The 26,076-nt window shown below is 41.8% G+C and overlaps 1 protein-coding gene across 1 annotated transcript in view; it reads right to left on the bottom strand.

Moving 5' to 3' along the window:
• Window positions 1-3,825: 3,825 nt before the first annotated feature.
• The window catches only part of LOC126236273 (26S proteasome non-ATPase regulatory subunit 10-like), an 87,495-nt gene continuing 65,244 nt past the window's right edge, over window positions 3,826-26,076 (bottom strand). The window contains exons 4-5 of the mRNA XM_049945432.1: window positions 4,303-4,475; window positions 3,826-4,218 (exon numbers count right to left, since the gene is read on the bottom strand). Of these exons, the coding sequence (XP_049801389.1) occupies window positions 4,065-4,218; window positions 4,303-4,475 (327 nt within the window). The 3' untranslated portion in view covers window positions 3,826-4,064. The remainder of the gene's footprint in view (window positions 4,219-4,302; window positions 4,476-26,076) is intronic.

Below are 26,076 nucleotides of genomic sequence, written 5' to 3'. Positions count from 1 at the left end.
TCCCCTTCCTGGGACAATGAATTCACGGTGTTCTTATTTCAATTTCCAGGAGTGTAACTGTTGGGCACTGTTCACACAAATACTTCACTCCCCACCGTGTGGGAGCAATTGATGGCAAGTACATAGTCCTACAGTGCTCTGTTGCTATTGGTAGTGAATTTTGTAACTACAAAGGGTCATTTAACATTGTCCTGCTTGCTCTCGTTGACACTAGATGCAACGTTTTGTACACAAATATTGGCTGCCAAGGAAGTATTTTAGATGTAAGTGTCTTCAAAAATCTGGGCGTAAGTGAACTTATTAACAAGAATAAACTGAGCTTAGCACAAGCTGGATATGCCTGCTTGGGGATGAGGTGGACGGGCAGGGGGAGACAAAGGCCCTACCTTAAGTTTCCGTTGCAGACAACGCCTTTCCATTGCAGGAAAACATTATGAAACCTTATCCAGGAAGGCATATCCAAGTTCCAAAGAAAGAATTTTTAATTACGGATTGTCTCGGGCAAGAATGGTTGTCGAGAACACATTGAGGATTATGGCTTCGGTTTTTCGTGTCTTTAGAAGACCAATGTTGCTGCAACCTGAAAAGGCACAAACTGTCACACTTACAGCTGTATATCTCCAAAAAAATTTAAGGTGAGGGGCTGAAGCACAGAATCAATATAGCCATCAAGGAAGCTATGATTCATATGACACAGACGGGTGTTATAATCCTGGTAATATGGAGATGAGATGACACTGCATTGATTTTTATTGTGCCCCAGAATGTACCATAAAACCTTTTAACACAAACAAATTTAAGCATTTCCAAATTTCTTTGTAAGTGCACATGGAAGTGTACCATGGGAAGAGAACTATGGATGAATGTTACTGTACAGTATGAAATACAAATAAAGACAGGCAAGAATAATTTTTTACCTCTTTATCCATATTGTCTGTTGTTTCTTATTAATCATAAACTCATCCAAAAACTTGGATAGTTCGTAACCAAAACAGGTTGGTGTATACATCGTGTCTGCACGACTTTTCTTGGCAATAGGTGACCACAAGTGAACATTTTCATAAACAGTTCTCTGCCTGGTAAAATCCCAGAAACTCCACTGTTTGTTGCCTGGTCCACTACATTTTTAAAAAAAATCGATCAAAATACTAAAGACAACATGACACCATACAACTTGAAACAACTGACAAACACTACATGACACACAAACAAATGTTAGTGCCTTGGTAGCTGTGACATATGGTAATGGAGCTGAAACATTGTTTCCTTTGATCCATACTGATACTGCTACAGATGTATGTTTCCACATTTCCAAACTGTGTCCACATCAAATAGGCAGAAACATGTTCCGAAAACGTGTCTCAGGCTCAGTGTGTACGAGGCTTAGCCCTTTGTGACGACATGGTTTCATTTGAAGCCACCCATGATATTTTGATTCTGTGGCAAGAGCACAGTGGCTAAATTCGTAACCACGCTTCTGGACGTAGATGGTGCTGCCATCTAGCAACGAAAATTTGAACTACGTCAATATTTCTCACATGGTTGCAGTTAGCGATTCATGTATAAGTGCCATTATTGTTTGTGGTGTGCTGGTTCTCTTTTTCTTGGTTTGTGATTGAAACTTAAGTTTCACACATGGAACAAATTCAAAATACTTTCTTATATAAGTACATGCTATATTGCAACAATAATGAAAATCATGTACTTTTTCCGTATTTACTCTGGTGGTTTCGTTTGAAACCACTGCGGCTGCAGGGGTAGTATTAGAAGCTTATCTTTTTTTTAAAAAAAAATTTCAGTTTCGTGAAATGTTTTCTCCCAAATTAAAGGATGAGGAAGTTCTGGTGTGTCGTTTAGAAGAAATTCCTTCTTATGTGGACTCTTGAGATTGACAGTACCAGTGATAATGAAAGTGATATTTTGGCTGAAGACAGTGATCTTGATTCACAAATGCCAAGACCAGTGATATCTAATGTTTCTGAAAGTGAAAATGATAAGCGCTCTTAAAAAAACAGTGATCACAATTTCAGTTCTGAAAATAACGTGCCGCTAATAAGGTCTGTGAATTTTACATGGGCAAGGGATGACAGTACGATGCATTCGTCAATTTTAGAGGAAGTTGGTGTCAAAGGAAAACTGGAGGTGAAGGTATGCTGCCAGTTGATTTCTTTTTATATCTATTTGGGGACAATATGATGGGACACATAGTATTCCAGACTAATCTTTATGCGACTCAGAAAGGTAAGAATTACAGACCTCTTGAGAAAGATGAACTCAAGGTGTTTTTGGCTATAAATATTCTAATGGGTATCAAACAACCTTGCGCATATCTTGATTGCTGGTCATCACACAACGAACTCGGAGATCAGTACATTTCTTCACTTATATCATTGAAAAGATTCATCTGGATTTTATCTCATATACATGTAAATGACAATGCCCTTATGCCACAAAAAGGGAATAAATGTTACGACAACTTGTATAAAATTCAACCACTAATAAATCAATTACTGACAAGGTTCAAAGAATGTTGTGCTCCAACTAAGGAGCAATCTATTGACGAATGCACGGTGAAATTCAAAGGGCAAATATCTTTCAAATAGTATATGCCTCAAAAGCCCATCAAGAGTGGGTTCAAAATGTGTGTCAGAGCAGACAAAATGGGATATATCTGCGATTTTGAGGTATATACTGGGAAATCAAATGGTGCAGTGGAGAAATGTTTGGGAGAGAGGATTGTAATGGTTTAGAAGGCAAAGGACATAACTTTTTTTTTAAACTAGTGTTCCACTTTTGCAGACACAAAAACTTGATGGTATCCTAGCCTGTGGTACCATTAGAGCCCACAGAAAAGGACTTCCTCCTCTGAAACCGGACGAAGAGTTGCGAAGAGGAGAAAGTGACTGGTCAGTTCGTTCTGATGGGATTGCATGTATGAAATGGAAAGATAAACTTGTTGTCTTGTTACTATCAATAACTGACTCACCTGTAACCTTGAAAGAAGTCGGTAGGAAAGAAAAGGATGGCACAATTACAAAAATACCTTGCCCACAGACATCTTATAATTCGAACATGGGATGTGTAGATAAAGCGGACATGATGAATAGTTTCTATGCAATTGACAGAAAATATAGACGCTGGTGGCTCAGACTGTTTTTGTATATGATTGCTATTTCTATTGGAAATGCATTTATATTGTTTCGACTAACCAAGCCAAATGAAAAGAAAAAGCTAAAGGAATTTCGGCGGTGTGTCGCAGCTGGCCTTGTAGGACCCAGTGTTTTCAAAGACAGTCCTGGTTGCTCAAGTGCATCATCTGAACCATGTGCCAAAAAGTGTAAAACTGTTGTTCCAGTGGAAAAACGCACATCTGAATCAAAACATCTGCCAGTACATGGCACATCGAGGCAATGTGTACACTGCAGCACAAAAAGTAATCCACATCGAAGCAGATGGACATGTTTTTCCTGCCAAGTTGCTACGTGTTTATCAGCAGAAAGGAACTGTTTTGTGCCCTATCACGGAAAGTGATGTAGTTTATGGTGGTGGTCTCATTTGAAGCCACCGCACTTAAGTGTGCAGTGGTTTCATTTGAAACCACCCTGTACCTGCTGAAATACAGCACAAATTTGTTTTTTCACATTTTTCCATAATATTGTATCAGTTATATGCTAATAAAACAAAAAGTTTAAAAAATGATTTTATTTATTTTGCGCCTGAAAGGGTTAAGAGAACTGTGTTTTAATTTGCATGCTTGAAATAATATGTGGGACAGTCATTACTGAAAATTAGCATATTAATTGCTAAACATTTTCCAATCAGGCATTATACAAGAACACATTTATTATGGGTTTATTAAAAATACACTAAGACGGTACATAAATTGTGAATCCCAATCTAGAAACAAGAAATCACTATCCACATTATAGATAAAGCAGTGAAGGTCATGTCATCTGCGGTTTCTATTGTTCTTTCCATCAGTTTAACAACTGTCTTTTCTTCACAAATGGCCATGCAATCATGTCTCCTTAACATTCATTTCCCTTATATGGTGGCAAAATGTATCACTGTTCAGATGCTTTACGTAACTGGCGAGCTAGTGACGGCTGTGCAAGATCCAATGGCGTTTTCTTCTCCTTGTTTTGTATGTCCAGTCTTGCACCATGTGCAACAAGCAATCTGGCTTCAGTCTCACGATTCTCTTCACATGCTAAGTGCCTGCGGGTATGAAATGAGAAAAATTAATGCTGGAGTACAAATTCTACTCACAGCTAGGAAATAAGCAGTTACACAGAATCTTACAATGGTGTGTTTCCACATGAATCAATTGGATTGATATTCAGTTCAGATCCCTGATCAATCAAGAGTTGTACTACTGCAGTATTTCCTCTTGAAGCAGCTCTGTGGAGAGGTGTAGCACCGCGTTTGTCAGCAATGTTTATATCTGCATGGTTGGCTATCAGAATCTGAGCAATCTAGAACAAGAAAGTTAAAACAATTAAAACAACTAAAATGTGAAGATTCTATAAAAATTGCTGGTTAATAAAACTAAAGGAATCACTGGTTGCAAGTGGAACAGCTCTCTTGGCTTCTCCCAAAAAGCATGGACTTTGCCATGTTGGTGGAGTGACTTGTGAGCCTCAATGATACAGACAGCTGTACCATAGGTGCAACGACATCAAAGGGGTATCAGCAGAGAGACCAGATTAATATGTGATTCCTGACGAGGGCCAACAAGGCTGGTGACTGATCTGACCTTGTAGTGTTAAGCTGTTGGCAGACGGACCATGCCGTCAGATGTGAACGTTGAGTGTACCGAGTTCAACGTACTGCTGAATGTGAGAAACTATATGACTTGTGCACACGGTAAGCAAGCTCCAACGTAGTATATGCAATCACAACGTGCTCCAGCAGCAGTTGTCAGCTGTATCTGGCTCACAAATCACACTATTTACGAAAGGGGCATGCGTAAAATTCCTGTATTAGTTCTACTAAAACAAACTTGCCTGCCTTGTCCGTATGCTAGTCAACTTGCTCTGACTGTACAGACAGAAATAAAAACTTCGATATCCATGAAAATGTTATAAGGCAAAAAGCATTACAAAACTATTTTACTGCAAGTAGTGCAAGGTATCCTGCTCATTAGCCAATCGAACAAACTCACCTCTCAAAGACAGTGCCCTTATATTTACATAATATCGAAGATCATAGTAAATACTTATATTAAACTAATCAGGAAGTATCAGAACCTATAAAAACGAAGTTTTGGAGAAAAAAATTTTTGGGTCACCTCTCAAAGACAGTGCCCTTATATTTACATAATATCGAAGATCATAGTATATACTTATATTAAACTAATAAGGAAGTATCAGAACCTATAAAAAATGAAGTTTTGAAGAAGAAAATTTTTGGGTGCAGTGGGACCTGAAACACCAACATTCCTCCTTGTCGCTACAAAACTATGATGCTACTCATTACACTACCACTACAACGAGAACTGCAAGACCATATGTAATATCTTACCATGTCCTGCAAGCTTTAATTGTAGCTATATTACTAATTGAAATTTAATTATAAAAAATTGAACCAAGAGCAATGCATTTTTAATGGATCCTCAACATGCTGTTTATTTCAAATGGCTGACTCTCATAGTACACAAGTTACAATAAAATTTCTCTTACCACAAACATGACGCTTCTTGTCATTTTATTACAACAAATCATGCACTTAATGGAGTGTTTTCGAGACCTCCCCAGTTTTCTGGAACTCAGAAACGGGATTTATACATATGGGCTTCAACTGGAAGCCAATATGGTGCCTTACAACTCTTCACCAAAGGGAGATGGCGTGTTTGTGACGTAGGTGGCATTGTGCCATCTCATTGGTCAACACTCAGACGCACGTTCAGAATGTCTGACATGCTAGATACTGCTCTGCATGTTTGGAAAGACTCCTGAACGTGCTATTCCACGCTATGACATCAGAAACTTGGCACGCTCAATGTTCGGATGGACGGTCCATGTGCTAAAGTCTTTAGCCAATGTAGCTTTGCTATGTCGGTACAGTGAATAGCTGAAAGCAAGGAGACACTATAGCCTTCATACTTCCCAAGAAAATCTGGCTGTTAAAATGCAAAAAAAAACTTATCCTTACACATAAGTAGTTTAAGTGGCATGCACGAAACTTCAGTTATTGTATATTTGGCCTTCACACTGACATATTTTAGTCTTGCAACTAACAAAGCATTAAAACACACATAAACATAATAATAGACAAAAAAAGGATAACGAAAATTAAGTATTCATGAAACGGCTTTACACAATAAGAGTAATGTCAGGAGGCCACTCTAAAAAATTCACTCTCTTCCACTAATTATATCTGAGAGAAGTAATGTCACGTCAAAATTACTTGAAATTAAGCATATTTCTGTACATACGGTGGCTTGTTGCCCATGAGCTGCCAGGTTGTATGATGACAAATTAATCCAATTTACTATCAGTCTTAGTGGGCAGGACTCTCTGGGTATTCCAGAACCTCATATATTCTAGGTGCAGTACAACTTGAGAAATTGTTCTAGTTGCTGTGTCTATACCTGACAATTTCCTTAAGCGAATCTGATAGTGGTAGTTATGTAATCTCCCATATGTTTCTTACATACCCAGTCCCTATGTATATCTTGTATTTTCTTGCCATAGTCCATGGGTCCATAATCACTCAGACAGTGCCCCTGTCTGTTTGGACAAATACGTTATCGTGTAGTTTCTCGGTTATGTATTGGCCTGTCATTTCTTCCTTGGAGACACGTGATTTTCTTGGTTTAATGTGTGACAGAACTCCCAGGTTTTTGCTAGCTTTTTTGGTATCAGCTGGGGGCTTTATAAAGACTTTTAGATGCAACCACAAACTTAAGCACCTTATCCAGAATATCTGTAACAACACCACTAAGATTGTGGCTCCAAAGCTGTCAGCTAAGGTCTGTTCCTTCAGTACTCTCAAGAAGAACAATGAATATCTTATGATCACAATCCAGTCCCAAAGAATTTATGTTCACCAAAGACTATACCCACAACAATTTCCCAGAATTTTTTGCCAATGCCGCCTCTTTTGTATGAGCACATGACTGCAATGCCATACTGTGGAACAGTTCTGTGGTGTTTGTTAGAGTCTCACCATGTGACATCTATCTGACCTTCACATGTGAAAGTTTCCAGGAACGATGTCCTTAACAAAACAAAACCTTCCTAACATACATTGTTCATTAGAGGGTAAGGAACGCAAAAATATAAATCAATGTCATTGGGACTGTCAGTTTGAGCACTATGAAATGCTCTGTGATCTCATATCTTACCCAGCCTTTTTCATACAGCCAGCACATGACCAAAAGATGTCACAGTCATTTGACATAGTGAAGTACAGCAGAGTCCCATTATTCTGAAGCCCACTATTCCGAAAATCCACCAATTCCAAAAGAATTCAGATTAATATACTGATTTTTTAAAATTAAAAACAAGATAAATTAAAAAATGTTAGTGAAAAAAATGTACATTTAATATTAAATAATGAAGTTAAATACAGACATACACAGAGACCAGGCTTTATTATTATTACTGTTGCAAATCTCATGAGTGGCAACGAATGTTGTTCCCACATGCAAACCAGTTTGTAATGTATTAAAGTCTCCTGCCCTTCCCCACCAATTTTCGGATGGGGCTTGACAGTTCACAAAATTTCACCACCCTTGTAACACTGGAGTTGACATCTGCGAGGATGGTGGGCAGATCTCCAGCGAGACTGAGGGCTACCCTAATATCAGTGTATAGGACACACGTAGCCACAATATGGTTAACTGCAGTGGCGCACCACATATTTCACAGAGTAGTGGATCCTCCCGCCGGAAGAGGAAGCCATGTGTTAAAGGGCTATGCCTGATGCGCTGCCTGGTAAGCAGAACCTCCAAGCGGTGAGGCTGACATGAAGTCTGCCAAGCCTTTGTGATCGATTTGAGCGACTGTAGTTTGTTGTCTGTCACCTGCAACCATTCAGTCTCCCACTGGGACATTGATGGACAGCACTATCCCAACATGCTTCCTTGGAGGCTTTGTTGGCCATGTCTGGCCAGATACCCAGCACAAGGTCACCTCCTTGCGACAGTGTTGGAGCCGCTGTAAGGAGTCACAGATGAGCTGAATCAGTGAGTCTACTGGATACATTTGATGAAGTGCTTGCAGTGCACTAACAGAGTCGGAACAGACAAGAAACCTTGTACAGTGGTGTGTGTGAACCCTCCCCAGTGCCACACATAAATTTTAATGCTGTATAATTCTGCATCATAAATTGTAAATTGCTCTGGAAGACACATTTTAAAAACTGTATAAGGGAAAATAGCAGAGCAACTGAGAGCATTCTCTTTTTGGGTTCCATTTGCATAAACAACGATAAAACTGCGGTACGTACTTAAAATGGATGAAAACAAAGTCGTAAAAACAAACTCTGGAGTACAAGTTTTCTTGTACTGTGTCAAGCCTCTGAAGATGCCAAGGCAGCAATGTGTTCCATCACTGGCTGTGTATTTTGATGCCCGAGAGATCCAGATCCTTGAGACAGTCTGTGGCACGCATACCAAGTGGTTTGGACGCATGGGACCAATTCCTAAACAGCTGTTCAAAGGTGTGTTGGAACACTGTACTAAATGTCAACGACTGAGGTGACGCTGAGATTTTCAGCGCCTGTCGAGCCAAAAAGATACGTCGCTGAATCCAGAGTGGTGGTTCACCAGCTTCTGCACACAGACTCGGAAACAGGCTGGTCAAAAAAGGCTGCAGTCTCTAAATGTGATGAAAATGCCTGAAACCATCTTGAAGTGAAAGCTAGTTACTTACAGTACAGTACATACAGTATGTGACGCTCCACTTGTACAGTTCTGTAGAATCATTTGTAATCACAAAAAATTACCAATTTACACACACTTAAGAAGTAAAGTCAGTCTTTTTTTTCTGATGAAGAGCACTAAATCGACTTGAGCATGCAGGATCACTCAAAGTCAAAACACGCAATAATTCAAGGATTTGTTATCCTCTATCTCAGATTTTCACAAAATTTTGCACATTTGCTTATAGTTATAACATAGGAACTTCTGTAAAATATTTTTTTGTTTTACATTGAATTTTAAGTGCAGTGATATTCTGATAACTGGGCTCTGCAAGAATGTCAGTGCAATACGTACTTATCCACACATATGCCCATAACTCAGGTGTTTATGAAGCTTTTGATTTGGATTTTTTTCAGAAGTTAGGGCATATAATTAACAGATATCCAGTTATTGAAGTAGCAAAATCACAAAGAAATTTTTTTAAAAATATTAATGTACATCAGTTTTCGATTTAAGAAAAATTGCAAGGACATGTAAAAATGCTTGTATCACATTTCTCCAACCTGCTGGGGACCTGATTTTGGTCTTAAATAATCACCTAGATATAAAGCTTTCTAATAAAATAAAAATTTTAATGGGTCTTCTGCAAATTAACACGCACATTTTAAGTCAAAATAATTTTTGCTGTGATGGAAAAAGGTTATTTTACGTAAGTTCATCCACTCGCTGTCTCCTGCCTCAGATGCCAGGGTACCAAATTAGCATATTTAATAACAACTCATTCTAGACAGGCATGTTAACTTTCACTGTGAAAATTTATTTCCTTTCAATTTGACTAATTCAGTATTTTTTAAAGACTGTAATACATATGACTTACGTGTTCAGCCAGTCACCTGCTCACACTGATAAAAAAAGTGTTCTCAGACAGAAGTAGCATGTTTGAAACCTCGATAGGCATGAAAACAATGCAACAAATGCTGAAATTCATTGTTGAGAATAACTGGCATGCAACAATTAGTTTATTTGGCTTCAGTTGCTCTTTGCCCTCCTGTGAGACAGGTCAATGTTTGTGGTGCGGCCCTATCATTCAATTGTATAAAGTATGTTGTAAGTGAAGTAATGCTCAGTTAATTGCAATTGAAAATGTGAATACATGCACTGTTGGAAAATTACTAAAAACATCATGTCATTTGATAAACAGTACCTTAGTAAAAACTCTACAAAAAATACAAGAGTTGAGCGAAGACCACAAGATTAGATATTGCTATAATCCAATATAAGCTTTCCACTAGATCAAGGAAGTGCTAGTATATGTGGTCATCACAGACACTATTACCTAAAACTTTTTGAAAGTCACCCAAGAAATTACTGTGATCCTTTCAAAAAACACTAACAGGTAAAAATCTTTGAGATTAGGTTGTTAGTCTTTGTCTAAAACATTAAGTGCTAAAAGAATCTATATAAAACCAGGCCAAAAACCATGAACATGTCGTGAGATTTGTGAAAAGAAAACTAACATCAGTGATAGAAATGAAAGTGATGCAGATGTCCAAAGGTAACAATTTACGAATCAGTACTAAAAAATCAAAGTACTGAGGATGCAAATAATACTTTTCATGATTTGGGATGCTCTCCCTTAAAATTTCACTCCATTCCAAATCACAGCAAGACTTCATATGGCAAGAAGAAGCTAGAAAAAGTGAAGCATGTTTTGGAAAGAAAAGTGTGCCGGGCATTAGATTGCAGTATCTGACCATAGAGAAGAAAGATTTTACGATGAAATTGTAAAGAAAGCCAAGATTTTGATGCCGTGATATTGTTAAGGAAAGAAAAAGTGGCTAGTCTAAGAGTACCTGAAAAAATTCAAATTTTAACTTTAGCTCCACCTTCTTGGTCAAAAGAAAACAATATCAGAATTCAATGTTAGTATATGGTTCGACAAGCAAGGAAACTGAAAACAGAAATGAGTATTTTACCAATTCCTAAACTAAAAAGGGGAAGTTATCACTGATGAAGTGGTAAAGATTGTCACTGATTTATACCAAAATGATGAATATACTCGAATGTTACCACGAGCAATAGACAAAGTTAACATTCAGAAGAATGTGTAAATGCAAAGGGGAGGGGGGAACCACCCTCATACTTTCCAACTTAAGAGAACTATACTCTTGTTTTAAATGGGAGAATCCAAACATTAACATTGGTGTTTCTAAATTTTGTTCATTAACACGGAGAGGACGCCTACTCGTCATTGCCAAATTTGTTCACAATTATGGTGAGACAATGTGCCCCAAGTGGGAAGTCCAGATGGCTAAGTGTTTAGCAAATAAAAGGAGTTTTGATACAGATCTATCACCATCTGCACCTTATCAATTGTCCCTGTGACTGTGTTTAGGAAGCGGTGTTTGGCTCAGCAGTATGACATCAGACTCGCATTGAAAGGGTCACAGGATCGACTTCGTTTGGAGGCAAATATTTTTGAGCTCCTTGGCAATGCGTACACTACTGACATCAAAATTAACCGAAACACCATATAGGTTATTTTATTAATTTATATAAGCACAAAAGGCATAGGCATAGGATAAAATGAGGGACTGCAAACATTTAAAAAGGGATTGTAGTCAACGCATACACAGGAATCTCGTATATTGTAAATCAATACTTCCAATTCTTTTGCAATTGATCAATTACATGTACCAGGGTGATATTCATCTAAGAAACAGGGGAAGCAATAATTCTGGCCGCACCTTGCCAACATTAGAAATGCTGTCTTTTTGCAGTGACATGGGTTTTTAACGTCTTCATCTTGGAACAGTTTATCATATATTTTTGGATTTGTTTGTCCTCCCAATGAGTCAATCAACAGAAGACATTTATTCTCTTGCATGCAGGGGGCTTCATCACATCAGTTAAATATTTTTTGTATAAGTCTGTTATCAGTTTACCGGGTTTTGAAGAATCAATGATAACATTTGTATATTTTGCTGTGTATGCATCTACTGATTTTTTTAACCCTCAGTCCAAAAGTACCAGTACTCTCCTGTAGGCGTATGTAAACATGTGGCAATAGTTTTCCTGAAAGGCTCATAGCATATTGTGCTGTATAGGAGTGTGTTACTTTGATCATATCCTTTCATTTCACGCATACCACTTTTGACCCTTGGTGTTCTAGAGTTCAGTCATATGTCAACCGACACTGGCAGCCTGGAAAGAGAAGATACAAATGTAAACCTATTATAAGTGACACTGCAAAGAGTATGTCGACTGACGGAGACAAATAAAATGTCTGGCTTATCTGTCTGATCGGAGTTGATAACAAGAGCTTGAGTCTGGCGACGGAAATTCTGCCACAGCAAGGGTTTCCTCAATAGTAACAGTCTCTCTTTTCAATACAAATTTTGTAATCTTTCTTTGTTGGATTTTATCCATTTGTTTAAACCCCTTGACCCATGTTGCTGAAGCTTTGAATTCCAAATCTGAAAATTGTATCGCAGCAGCAAGTACCATTGTTGCAAGTTTCTCGTAATGTCTTGCTGATTAAGCTCCGTGCTTCTATGAAGCGATCATACATCCAGGAATCAATTGTGTGATATTTGTAGTTCCAAGTTCCACCCTGTTTAATAAGTTCTTCCCAAATTTTCAAATCCCGCATATGCTTCACAAGCGAGATGCACCTTTTGTTAGCAGACCTTTCAACTTCCACTTTGGATGTGTTTCTGCAAGGTTAACCGCCATTATTTTATAATCCACTGGAACAGATTCTGGATCTTCTGTCTTTTTTTTGTTGGCATCAGATTCACAGTAATCACCTGACGAAATGCATATTCACATTCTTCTGCGACACTGTCAAACTGAATCAACTTCTCGTCGCACACAAATGTTTATTCGGATAAAATGTCTAGTATTTTCTGGTGTATTTGGACGAATTTGGCGATGACGAGTAGGCATCCTCTCCTTGTAAGACTGAAGTGGTATTTTAGCTGGTGCCGCCAGCACTCATTCAGTGTGTGTGTGTGGGGGGGGGGGGGGGGGGGAGGGGGGGAGGGGGGGGGGGTATCCACCAAGCTGTAAAACTGCTTTTGGATGCAGAACACACTGAAGAAGCATACAAAGAACTTAAGGAGTTCAGCCAGATCATTGGGCAGAATCGGTAAAGCACTCTGCAACTGTTGGTGAATACATAGGCTTGTTGGTAACACAATTACAGGAACTTAAACCATAATAATTGAAAAAATTTAAAGAAAATCTAACCCCAGAAGAAGCAATTCTGTTAATGGACTTTGCTGAAAACTACAGTTTTGTAATTTGAAATGAAATTCAGAGTTACTGCTGTACAAGAAACAGCTGCACAATCTATCCAGTGTGTGCGTATGTGGTAAATGAAGTAAGTAAATTGGTAATAGTGAACCACTGCTTTATAAGTAATGATATGGAACATGATGGATTTCTAAATGCTGTCCAGAAAGAAGTGGTTAAGTGGCTGGCAGAGCATTACGACGAGTGAAGAAAGTACATATTTCACTGATGGATGTGCTGCTCAAAATAAGAATACAAAAAGCTTCAAAAATTTGTGTGAGCACAACAACAATTTTGCTACTGATGCTGAGCATTCCCTTTTTGCTATTAGCCACGGTAAATCTGTGTGCAACGGTTTGGGGAGGAACTACAGAATGTATATTGAGAAGAGCTAGTCTTCAACTAGTAGATGATGCACAAATAACAACTGCACCTGGCCTCTTAGAGAAAGTCAATGTAGATTTCATATGCAAGAACCTCGAGAAGAGATTTTCAGCAACTCTAACAATACCTGGTACCAGAAATTTTCACCGTTACAAACCACTTTCTTGTGATTGCCTTCGTCACAAATGTCTGTGGTGAAGGAGGAGACGCTGAAACACTTTTTCTATACCCATCTGGACCAGCAGTGTCATTTTTTTGGACTGAGTAGGAAGACCCTTGTTTTGTGCCTCTGGAAAACATTTTATGTACTATTGGTGTACCTACATCAACATCATGTATTATTATATATTTATTTTACTAAAAGAGACACGAAGTTAACAGAATATAATTTATCACTGTGGATCAAAACAAAGAGATGCTCTTAAGAAGTTTCATTGATAGTTTCAGGGATCTTCACTGCTGAACATGTACATTTTAAATTAACATTAATTAGTGTGGCTATAATAAGTGTTGTTTAGATATGCTAATTTGACACCCTAAATTAAGTTAATCTGTGTAATGAAAATGTTTCAATTAAATTTATAACTTTTGGCTCTGTACTTACATGAGGCAGCCTTACTATAGGTTGTTAGTTTACATAACTGATCTGAATGATCTTCTGAACAATGTGATGTATGTTAAATGAACATACAATATCTATTACAACTCAGGATGCTTCTTTTAAACAATATCAGAGTTTCGATATAAATAAATCTTGTATCACCTGCCAGAAAGTGTTTTACATATTTAAAAATCATTGTTTGGACCACAACAGCTTAAGTTGATTTTCTACAAATATTTCCCTAAGTCAAGAATAGTTATTAATTTTTTTCCAATAAAGATACATGATTTATGTGACATCTGGGGAAATAAGACAGTGATGTGTTGAAAATAAGATACCTTCTGTTATTATTGTTGTTGTTATTTCTGTCCAAAATAATGCAATCCAAATGACAAACTTTAGTCGTGGTGTTTACATTTGTAAAAAATTTCCATTTTTCCTCTCAAACTACATGAAGTATGTGGAGAAATTTTGCACTGACTATTGCCATACAGAAAGTAACAAGTAGAAAAAGTTTCGTCAAAATCTGAAGCAGTGGGTGTCCTACTTAGAATGTTCCTACATAGAATTTTTTTTTTTTTTTTTCATCACAACACAAAGTTCTGTGATTTCTGATTTAGTTGTATGTTCATTCATAGAAAACCCTTTAATAACTTTATTTTATTACAATGTGTACTGTCTTGGGAATTATTTAAGACCAATTGTAAGGTCCCACTAGGTTGAAGAAATGTGATATAAGCATTTTTCAATGTGTGTGTATTTTTTCCAGAAATTGGAAAGTGACACACATTTATTTATTTATTTTTTGCATTGTTCTCTGTAAATTTACTGCTTAAATAATTACATGTCTGTTAAGTATGTGCTTCTCTTAACTTATGAAAAAAAAAATTCCAAATCAAAAGGTTCATAACATGTGAGTTACGGGCATTTACATAGATAAGTACCATTTTGTGCTGACATTCTTGCAGAGCCCAGTTATCAGGATATCATTACATTTGAAATTCGATATAAAAAAAGAGCAAAAAGATTTTGCACAAGTTCTTATGTTATAAGTATAAGCAAATGTGCAAAGTCTAATGAAAATCTAAGATGATGGGTGACATGAATTGTGTGATCTGAGATGGAATGATCCTGCAATGTTCCACCAAGTCACATAAACATAACATCATTTGGTGTGATTAACTGTGCTGTTTGATGTAGTGTAAGACAAGGTCAAAAGCTTTTGCCACATCTGTAAATTAATCTTTTATTGTAATTTTCTTAAGTTGTTGTAGGAATGTGGTTTCATTTTCACCCCCTTCAAGTAAGGCAAGTGCCCTGCAACACACTCTGGTCCATAGGCTCACGAACTGAAGTTCATTCAGTGGCAGAAAAAGTGCTTTGATGTCTCCAGAAACGTTTTGTTTCTTTTGGATGGGACGGAGCATTGTCTATAAACAGTACAGCAAGATTAGGCAATCCATTTTCTCCACTGAACGCAGTCACTTTAGGGACAAATTTGTGCTTTGAACCGTTCCTTGAGCAAGTTGCACTCCATTCAAGCATTTTTTTTTATTAAGTGAGCTGATGATAATGTTTTTGAATGCTCGTGGTTTTGCCAATTTGCCTATTACCAGCAGTGGAAGTTAGTTTGTTGCCAAGGCATTTCTGCAGGTGAGACAGACATTGTTTGTCCATTTTAAACCCTGGGACATATCTCTTCTTGCAAAGGAAGACTTTTGGTAAGCAAAGCCTTAAAACTGAGTTCAGTTTCATCTGCTTTTTACACTTGCTGCAGTGAGCAGTTTTGAGAAGAAACAGGGTATTTAAATTCTTTTAGGTGATTGGCAGCTGCTCCACTGTCAGCTGACAGCATCTCCCCAGCAATTGTGAGGTGTAATTATGTGTCTTTTCTTCCAACGATCCAAAAACCAACGGCTAGCTGCCAAAGGACCAGAAATGGGAATTTCTTTCTGTCTTGAGTGAACCACAAGAATAGGGTCTCATCATGTTTTTCATATGAAGACATTTGTTATCTGCCGCTTTTCAAGAGTTGTTTCACTTGAAGCAGAACAAAGCTGCTCCATTTTAACATGACTTTTTCCAGTCACTAATCATTTTCCAACACGATATGTGAGTGACAATTTAGTAGCACTTTCTCCCTTGTCCAGTCTTTTTTAACACTTCAAATTTTTGTTTTAAAGTACATTAAGAAAAAATTTGTTTACTTGCCATGTTTAATGTTTAACAGTTGACATCAAGGATTATGAACGTAAATAAAAAAAGACACAATGACTTGATAAAGTAGCTCAACACTCACGGAACAAAGCTTACCAATAAATTTGCAATAATGGGTTTGAAATGCACAAGAGAGAGGGACAAGTAGGGCATCTGCTCTGCGCTATGAGTCGTCGAAGGTCACTAGCAGATGTCCCCGCACTTAATTTACACCGTAACAAGTCAATACGTTGATATTATTCATGAAATCCAACTATTCCAAATTCCCACTAGACTGAACAGTGTTTGGTTCCAATTAATTTGGAATAGCAAGACTCTTTTGTATTCCATTTGTCGAGATAGAAGTCACAATGACTCTACGTCAATTCTTGTCAGTATACTCAACAACTAACAAGTTCTTCATGAGATTTTTCCCTTTGATAAAAACTAAAGATACTGTACTTTCATATGATCTTCCTTCTCTCCTTATATATTTTATTGACAATATTGTAAATTCCAGTTTTGGCTTGTTTTTATGTGGCCCTGGATTGATTCTCCACCTGAAGGTGCTACAAATACACGTTCACCTTATAACAGTATATTTGGAACAAAATAAAGCATCACCAGTCTTGCACAGTAAGGCAGTGTTTACACTGATGTTGAAGGTCACACAAATGAGCAAGAATGAGTTTTTCTGTATGGAAATGCAAGGTTGCATTAGGCAACAACAGGTTTTCAGACAAAAAACTTTTATATTACAATCTTCTGGGGATGTTAAAGGATGAAGCTTGTCGATGAAGGCAAAATACACTGAAAGGTGGACAGGATAATATCAAAAGTGTTGTGTTCTGCTTTCACACCAATGACAACCACAGTTCACTCAGAAGTTGTGTTGTTTCTAATAGCATCTGCTCTCCCCCCTCCCGTCTTTCACTTTAAAGTGAGGGAGGGCAGTCATATTAAATTAAGCTATGGTGACTGAATTAAATTAAGAAATGAAGCATTAAAGTAGTAGATGGGTTTTGTTAATTGCGCAGCAAAGTAATTGACTCCTGGCTGAAGTAGGAATAATATAAAATGCAGACTTGCTATAGCAAGAAAAACACCTGAATATAAATTTAAACATTAGGAAGTCATTTCTGAGGGTATCTGTCTGGAGTGTATTAAAGGAAACAAATGTGCATAACATGATTGAAATTGTTGTCACATGTGAGGAGAAAACCTATAAAATAACATTCATTCACTCATTCCCACTTCACTCACGTTGGCCCACATAATCACTCTATCTCACAATCTCACATGCCTTAAGATGACAGAAGGGTGAAAGTTGCTATACCTGGGATTAAACAGAAGTAAAACCACAGATGACCTAAAAGAAAGGTACAGGAAAATGTGAATGGCTGACCACTTACAAAAAGCGTGGGTGAACCAGTCACCCTGTAGACACATTAAGAACATGTCCCTCAAATTTTAGGAAACAAATTGGACAAATCACAAAACTTCAAAACTCTCGCCACAGTTGTTTGAATGTTGCTTAAAATAGAGGGCAGATCTGCTGCTACCCTCTGGTCAGAAAATGAAACACAGTCTAATAAAATTTGGCGCACTGCGATCTGCACACCACAAGCACCACACATTGGAAGACCCTCTCACTGGAGCAAGAAGTCATGCGTCACAGGACTGTGGCGTACGGGGAGATGAATAAGGAGAACCTCGTCTCATTTGTGTGGCTGGAAGGACGTACACCTCTACCGCATTGTAGGCTGTGCTATACAGAGCTTATTGTCCGTCACTTCCAGCCACTCGTCTGCCCATTGACGTATCACTCTGTACCTCAACAGCGAGACAAGAGCATGCAGGGGGATGGCACACTGAACTAACTGAGGATCACAACACACCACCTTGGCTGCTACATCTGGTCTGTAGTTCCCAGTAATTTCTATGAGCCCTGGATCCCAGCTGGACACCACCATCCACAGCCGTTGTAGCCGGAGAAGGATGTCCGGGATATCCTGTACTACTTTATCAGGTGGATACAAGTGTTGCAGAGACTGAAGGGCAAAAAGGGAGTTGGAACAGATGGAGAATTTAGTATGCATGGCATGTATCATCTGCTATAGCACCCTCAAGATCGCAGACAGTTCAGTATCGAACACAGTGAACTCTGGAGCCAACCAAGTCTTGGGGGCACTATCTGGAAAAACAACAGAGCAACCAGTGGAATCTCACAGTTTAGACCTGTCCGTGAAGAAAGCTTCATAGTTGTGGCGTTCATTTAAAATGTCAGAAAATTTCGTATTACAAACAGAAGCAGAAGTGCAATTCTCCTGTAATGCACTAAACCAAAAATTACTCTGGACCTCTTTAGTAAATAGTGTGGTAGTCGGATAAAAACCCAGATTTGAGCTTGTATGTGCCTTACACCAAGGGAGTCCAGCACACACTTTACAGGGATCCCACATGGCCTCGTTGCTCATGGGCGATTCATAAAGAGGCGTTATATAGCTGGATAAGCAACGTCGTGGTATGCTTAAGAAGTGGGAGTAGCAAGGAGGTGACACACCTGATGCACCGTGAGAAATTACCACTGAATGGTAAGTGGTTGGTTGGTTTAAGGGGGGAAAGGGGGGCGGGGGAAACTAAACTGCAAGGTTATTGGTCCCTTGCTCCTGGTAAAATAATTACACAAGGGAAAGAAGAAAAGAAGAGAGACATACAGCACAATAACAGGAGAATGGAAGAACCAGAAGACTGGCAGAAGGACAACCAACACTACTATGGACAAAACAGGAAAAGAAAACCACAAAGAGAAGCAAGAAACAGGTAAAAGGGATAAAAACAAGAGAGCAGATGACCATGGCTGGCCGACCACGAGAATACAAAGGGAAAGCCAGACACTCTGCGACACATTAAAACATCTAGCCTAAAAGCTTCAGAGTGGAGAACACAAAGGGACAAAGGACATGCACGAAAACTTATATAAAACGATAAAACCCACCGTCACGTATAAAATGTAAAACTAAATTAGCCAATGAGGTGTTCTCAGCTAAAATTAACAGCAACAAGTCCGGCAACTGAAGAGTCCGTTTCAGGGCAGCAAAAGGAGGACAGCTCACAATATATGGGCCACTGTCAGCCGGGTGCTGCACCGACACTGAGGTGGGTCATCACGGCACAGGAGGTAGCCATGTGTCACCCAAGTGTGGCCAATGCAGAGCCGACAGAGAACCACAGAGTCCCTGCGAGAGGCCTGTGTGGAGGTATTCCAAACATTCGTGGTCTCCTTAATGGCACGCAGTTTGTTGTGCATACTGAGATTATGCCATTCGATCTCCCAAAGCTGCAAAACCTTGCGGTGTAGTACTGAACACAGGTCACTGGCAGAGAAGCCGATCTCCATAAGCGGTTTCCACATAGCTTGTTTGGCTAGCCAGTCGGCAAGTTCGTTGCCTGGGATTCCAACGTGACCTGGGGTCCAGACAAACACCACAGAATGACTGGACTGTTCCAGGGCAAAGATGGACTCCTGGATTGTTGCTACCAAAGGATGACGAGGGTAGCACTGGTTGATACGTTGTAGGCTGCTCAAGGAGTCAGTACACAGAAGAAACAACTTCCCAGGGCATGAACTGATGTGCTCAATTGCACGAGATATAGCCACCAGCTGCAGCCATCGGGCAAGGAATGCTGTTCAGTATGTCCTCGATGGACATATGTGGAGCCACTTCATGGCATCAGTAGATGTCAAGAATCGAGAGGAAGTGGCAGCGGAGAGCCGCAGGAATAACTGAGTCCTTAGGGCCATGTGAAAGGTCCAGGCGAAGCAATGGCCTAGGTGTACTCCATGGAGGTGTACCTGCAATGGAGGGACTCTGGCCTCCACAAGGACACTGACCACCGGGCTCATCCTAAAACCTCCTGTCGCTAGGCGAATGCCAGAGTGGTGCACTGGGTCAAGTAAACACAAGGCTGAGGATGCCGCCGAATGATAAACCAGACTCCCATAGTCAAGGCAGGATTGAACAAGGGCTCCGCAGAGATGCACCCCAGTTGGTGTCGCTCAGGCAGAGGAGGGCATTGAGGTGCTGCCAGCATTTCCGCTTAAGCTGATGAAGGTCAGGAGGCCAAGTCAATCGAGCATCAAAAACCAGTCTTAAGAACTGATATGTCTCCACTAAGGTGAGTGGATCGTCATTATGATAAAGTTCTGGTTCCAGATGAACGGTACGACGCTGACTAAAATGCATAACACATGACTTTGCCGCCGAAAACTGGAAACTGTAGGCTAGAGTCCATGACTGTGCCTTGTGGATGGCTCCCTGTAGGCGCCACTCAGCAACACCAGTACTGGTGAAGCTGTACGAAATGTAGAAGTCGTCTGCATACAGAGAAGGTGAAACGGACGGCCCTACAGCTGCTGCTAGACCATTAATGGCCACTAAAAATAGAGACACTCAATACAGAGCCCTGCGGGACCCCATTCTCCTGGATATGGGGGAAGTATGGGAGGCACCAACTTGGACAAGGAAAGCACGAAGCGGCAGGAAATTTTGATAAAAATCAGGAGGGGGCCTCGGAGATCCCACTCATATAATGTGGCAAGGATATCATGTTGACAGGTCGTGTCATACACTTTTCATAAATCAAAAAGACGACAACCAGGTGTTAACATCTGGAAAAGGCTGCTTGGATGGCAGACTTGAAGGACACAAGATTATCAGTGGCAGAGCAACACTGGCAGAAGCCGCTCTGACATGGAGCCAGTAGGCCACGTTACTCGAGGACCAAACCCAACCGTTGACACACCATACGTTCCAGCAGCTTACAAAGAACGTTGGTGAGGCTGATGGGCTGACAGCTATCCACATCAAGTGGGGTTTTACTGTGTTTGAGCACCGGAATGATGATGTTCTCCCACCATTGTGATGGAAAGATGCCATCGCACCAGATCTGGTTAAAGATGATGAGATGTTGCTTGCAGTCAAATGAGAGATGTTTAATCATTTGACTGTGGATCCAATTTGGCCCAGGAGCAGTGTCGGTGCAATGTGCAAGGGCAATGAGGAGCTCCCACTCTGTAAATGGGACGTTTTAGGATTTGCTGTGGCGTGTAGTGAACAAGAGGACTTTCCCTTCCAGCCGCCGTTTGAGAGTGCAAAAGGCTGGGGGGTAATTCTCCGCTGCAGAGGCTCAAGCATAGTGCTTAAAACCAGGAACACCTGTTGGAGTCTGGTGCTCGAAAACACATTTGATCCTCACCTAGACTTGGGAAGGTGACGTATGGTACCCAAGGGTCGAGATGTATCTCGACCAACACCCCTGCTTCTGTCGTTTGATAAGTTGGCGAACGTGGGCACGGAGCCATTTAAAGGCTATAAGGTGCCCATCTGGGCAGGCGTCCATGGGTCTGACGCAGGGGCTGTGACAGGAAGATGAGGAACTGGTCACTACCATACAGGTCATCATGTGCCCTCCAGTGGATAGATAAGAGAAGTCCAGGGATGCAAATTGATAAATCAATGGATGAGTAACTATCATGAGCCACACTGAAATGTGTGGCGGACACAGTATGTAAGAGGCAGAGGTCGAACTGAGACAGTAAAGTTTCGACATCTCTGCCTTTTTTTTTTTTTGTGGGGCTTAAGGGCGCTCAACTACTGAGGTCATTAGCGCCCAGTCACAGTTGTTAGAGCACATGGAATCTAGTAAAACTCAAGGGGAGGGGGGGACACACACACCAGAAAGTCATGACAAAGATGCAGATAAAATAAGTAAAAAAGTTAGATGTCTTTGGACAAGCCAGTCAAAGATATAAAACGCAGAACACGAGCAGCTGCTCGAGCGTCATCAGCTAAAATATCCGGTAAAGTAGATGGCAGGAACAGGACAACACGAGATTGACTAAAGCGGGGACACGACAATAAAACATGGCGCACTGTTAATGCATGACCACAAGGGCACTGCGGGGCTGGGTCACCGGAGAGCAGGTAGCGGTGGCTAAACCGGCAATGCCCAATCCGCAACCTGGTCAGAAGGACCTCTTCTCGCCGAGATGGTCGGGAGGAGGTTGTCCAAGCAGTTGGGAGCGGTTTTACTGCCCGGAGCTTGTTTCCTTGGAGGGATGACCAAGCATCCCACCACAACGACACAAGCCTCTTACAAACAACCCCACGAACGTCAGATGACGGGACACAATGGGAGGCTGGCCGAGGCTGGAGGACTGCAGCCTTGGCTGCAGCATCTGCAGCCTCATTCCCAGGCACTCCTACATGTCCGGGAACACACAGAAAGCTGACAGGAGAACCATTATCAGCAAAAGAATGGAGGGACTGCTGGATCCGTTGCACCAAGGGATGGACCGGATAGGGAGCTCCAAGGCTCTGAAGAGCACTGAGGGAATCAGAGCAGAGTACATACGATGAATGGCGGTGGCGGTGGGCATACTGAACGGCCTGATGGAGAGCAAAAAGCTCGGCCGTAAAGCTGGAACATTGGTCGAGCAGCCGGTATTTAAAGGTGGCGGACCCGACAACAAAGGCACAGCCGACACCATCGTCAGTTTTGGAGCCATCGGTGTAAATAAAGGTGTGACCGGCAAGTCGAGCACGAAGTTCGACAAACCGTGAGCAATACACTGCAGCCGGAGTACCCTCCTTCGGGAGTGAGCTGAGGTCGAGACAAATATGAACCGGAGCCTGGAGCCAAGGTGATGTGGGGCTCTCACCCTCTCTGAAGGTGGTAGGGAGGGCAAAATCCAATTGTCGAAGCAGGCGACGGAAGCGGACTCCAGAGGGCAGCAGGGCAGACACATACAACCCGTACTGACGGTCGAGAGAATCGGCGAAGAAGGACTGATAAGAGGGGTGGTCGGGCATTGATGAACAGTCGGCAGGCATACCGACACAGCAGTACGTCGCGCCAGTAGGTAAATGGTAATTCGGCAGCTTCAGCATAAAGACTCTCGACAGGACTAGTGTAGAAGGCTCCGGTCACAAGACATAACCCCCGATGGTGGATGGAGTTGAGACGGCATAAGAGGGATGGCCGAGCAGACGAGTAGACGAAGCTCCCATAATCCAGCTTCGATCGGACTATGGACCGATACAAGCGAAGCAGGACAGTGCGATCTGCTCCCCAAGATAAACCACTAAGAACTCTGAGGACATTAAGGGAACGTGTACAACGGGCCGCCAAATAAGAGACATGCGGAGACCAACAAAGTTTCCTGTCCAATGTGAGCCCTAGAAACTTAGTTGTTTCCATGAATGGGAGAACAACGGGACCGAGATATAAGGATGGCGGAAGGAACACTTTATATCGCCAAAAGTTGATACAAACCGTCTTCTCTTCAGAGAACCGGAAGCCATTTGCCACGTTCCTTGAGTATAGGCTGTCTAGACAACGCTGAAGGCAGCGCTCCAGGAGGCATGTTCTCTGGGCACTGCAGTAGATCGCGAAGTCATCGACAAACAGAGAGCCTGAGACATTAGGTGGAATGCAATCCATAATTGGATTGATCGCGATGGCAAAAAGGGCTACGCTCAAGATGGAGCCCTGAGGCACTCCGTTCTCCTGGAGGAAGACGTCGGACAATACGGAACCCACACGGACCATAAACTTTCGATCCGTTAAAAAGGAATCAATAAAAAGGGGCAAGCGACCGCGTAGGCCCCACCTGTGCATAGCGCGGAGGATACCTCCTCTCCAACAGGTATCATAAGCCTTCTCCAAATCCAAGAACACGGCTACCGTTTGGCGCCTTCGCAAAAAATTGTTCATGATGAATGTCGACAAGGTCACAAGGTGGTCAACAGCGGAGCGGCGGCGATGAAAGCCGCATTGGACATTGGTAAGTAGCCGTCGAGATTCAAGAATCCAGACTAACCGAGCATTAACCATGTGCTCCATCACCTTACAGACACAGCTTGTAAGAGAAATGGGGCGGTAACTAGAAGGAAGGTGTCTATCCTTCCCGGGTTTGGGTATAGGAACAACGACGGCGTCACGCCAACGCCGGAGAAAGGTGTGCCAGCATCTGAACGTGAATGGCATCTGGCCCCGGAGCAGAGGACCGGGACAGTGCAAGCGCACGTTCGAGTTCCCGCATAGTAAAGGGGGCATTATAAGTTTCCAGATTCAGCAAGTGGAAGGAAGGTCGCCGAGCCTCTTCTGCCTCTTTCCTGGGAAGGAAGGCAGGGTGGTAATGGGCGGAGCTGGAAACCTCCGCGAAAAACCGGCCGAAGGCGTTGGAGACAGCCACAGGATCAACAAGGACCTCATTACCTGAAGTCAGGCCAGGTACCGAGGAGTGGGCCTTAATGCCAGACAGCCGGCGCAGGCCACCCCAAATGACAGAAGCGGGAGTAAAACTGTTAAAGGAGCTGGTGAAAGACGCCCAACAAGCTTTTTTGCTGTCTTTGATGACTCTACGGCATTGCACACGGAGTCGTTTGTATCCAATACAATTCGCCAACGAAGGATGGCGGCGAAAGGTGCGTAAAGCACGTCGTCGAGCACGGATAGCGTCTCTACAAGCCTCATTCCACCAGGGGACGGAAACGCGACGTGAAGAGGTAGTATGAGGAATGGAACGCTCGGCAGCATTGACGATAACAGCCATGAGGTATTCGACCTGACTGTCACAACTGAGAAAATCGTGGTCCGGAAAGGTTGCCAGAGAGGAGTAAAGTCCCCAGTCAGCTTTCGGTATGTTCCAGCTCGAAGGACGTGAGGATGCGGTATGGTGCAGGAGACGAATGACACAGGGGAAGTGGTCGCTCGAATAGGTGTCAGAAAGGACATACCACTCGAACCGATGGGCAAGAGTGGTAGAACAGATCGAGAGGTCCAAGTGGGAATAGGTATGAGTAGAGTCCGAGAGGAAAGTCGGGGCGCCAGTATTGAGGCAGACGAAATTGAGATGGTTGAAGACATCCGCCAAGAGTGAGCCTCTTTGACAGGATGCAGGAGAGCCCCAAAGGGGTTGATGGGCATTGAAGTCGCCAAACAATAAAAACAGCGGAGGAAGCTGAACAATCAGGTGCATCATATCAGCCCGACTAACTGCGGATGACGATGGAGTGTAGATGGTACAAACTGAAAAAGTAAAAGCAGAAAGAGTAATACGGACAGCTATTGCCTGGAGTGGGGTGGTCAATGGGATGGGATGGTAATAGACATCGTCCCGAACGAGCAACATGACCCCACCATGAGCTGGAATACCGTCCGCAGGGGTGAGGTCAGACCGCTCCGAGGTATAATGGATAAAAGCAATACGGGCAGTTGGGCGCAACTTGGTTTCCCGGAGACCAAGGACGAGCGGTCAGTGCAGGCAGAGGAGCAGTTGTAATTCCTCCCGATTAGATCGAATACATCTTATGTTCCAATGTAACAAGGCCATCGCTAGTCAAAAAAGAGGGAGAACGAGACGGGGGAAGAGCTGGTCACCTCAACGGCCGCGGAGGGCCAGGTTTCGAGGGAACAACGCTACAACCGGAAGGAGGCGGATCCTGTTCCATCGAGTCGTCACCAGCTGCGGCCGCTTTCCCGGGTAGTGTAGGAGGGGCAGCATCATTTGCCGACGAGAGGCCAGCTGAGCGCCTGGCAGCAGAGCGTCCCGGCGAAACTGAGGACGGCCGGGAGCAGCGACTCACGGATGGAGCGTCAGACGAAACGCGCCGGCGTGGAGAGGGGGTTAGAGACTTCTTCTTGGAGGCCTTCTTGGAAGTCC

The sequence above is a fragment of the Schistocerca nitens genome, chromosome 2, assembly GCF_023898315.1.
Source record: "Schistocerca nitens isolate TAMUIC-IGC-003100 chromosome 2, iqSchNite1.1, whole genome shotgun sequence".
NCBI classification, from domain to species: domain Eukaryota; kingdom Metazoa; phylum Arthropoda; class Insecta; order Orthoptera; family Acrididae; genus Schistocerca; species Schistocerca nitens.
The sequence above is the reverse complement of the archived record's forward strand: the minus strand, read 5'-3'. Positions and strand labels throughout refer to the sequence as shown.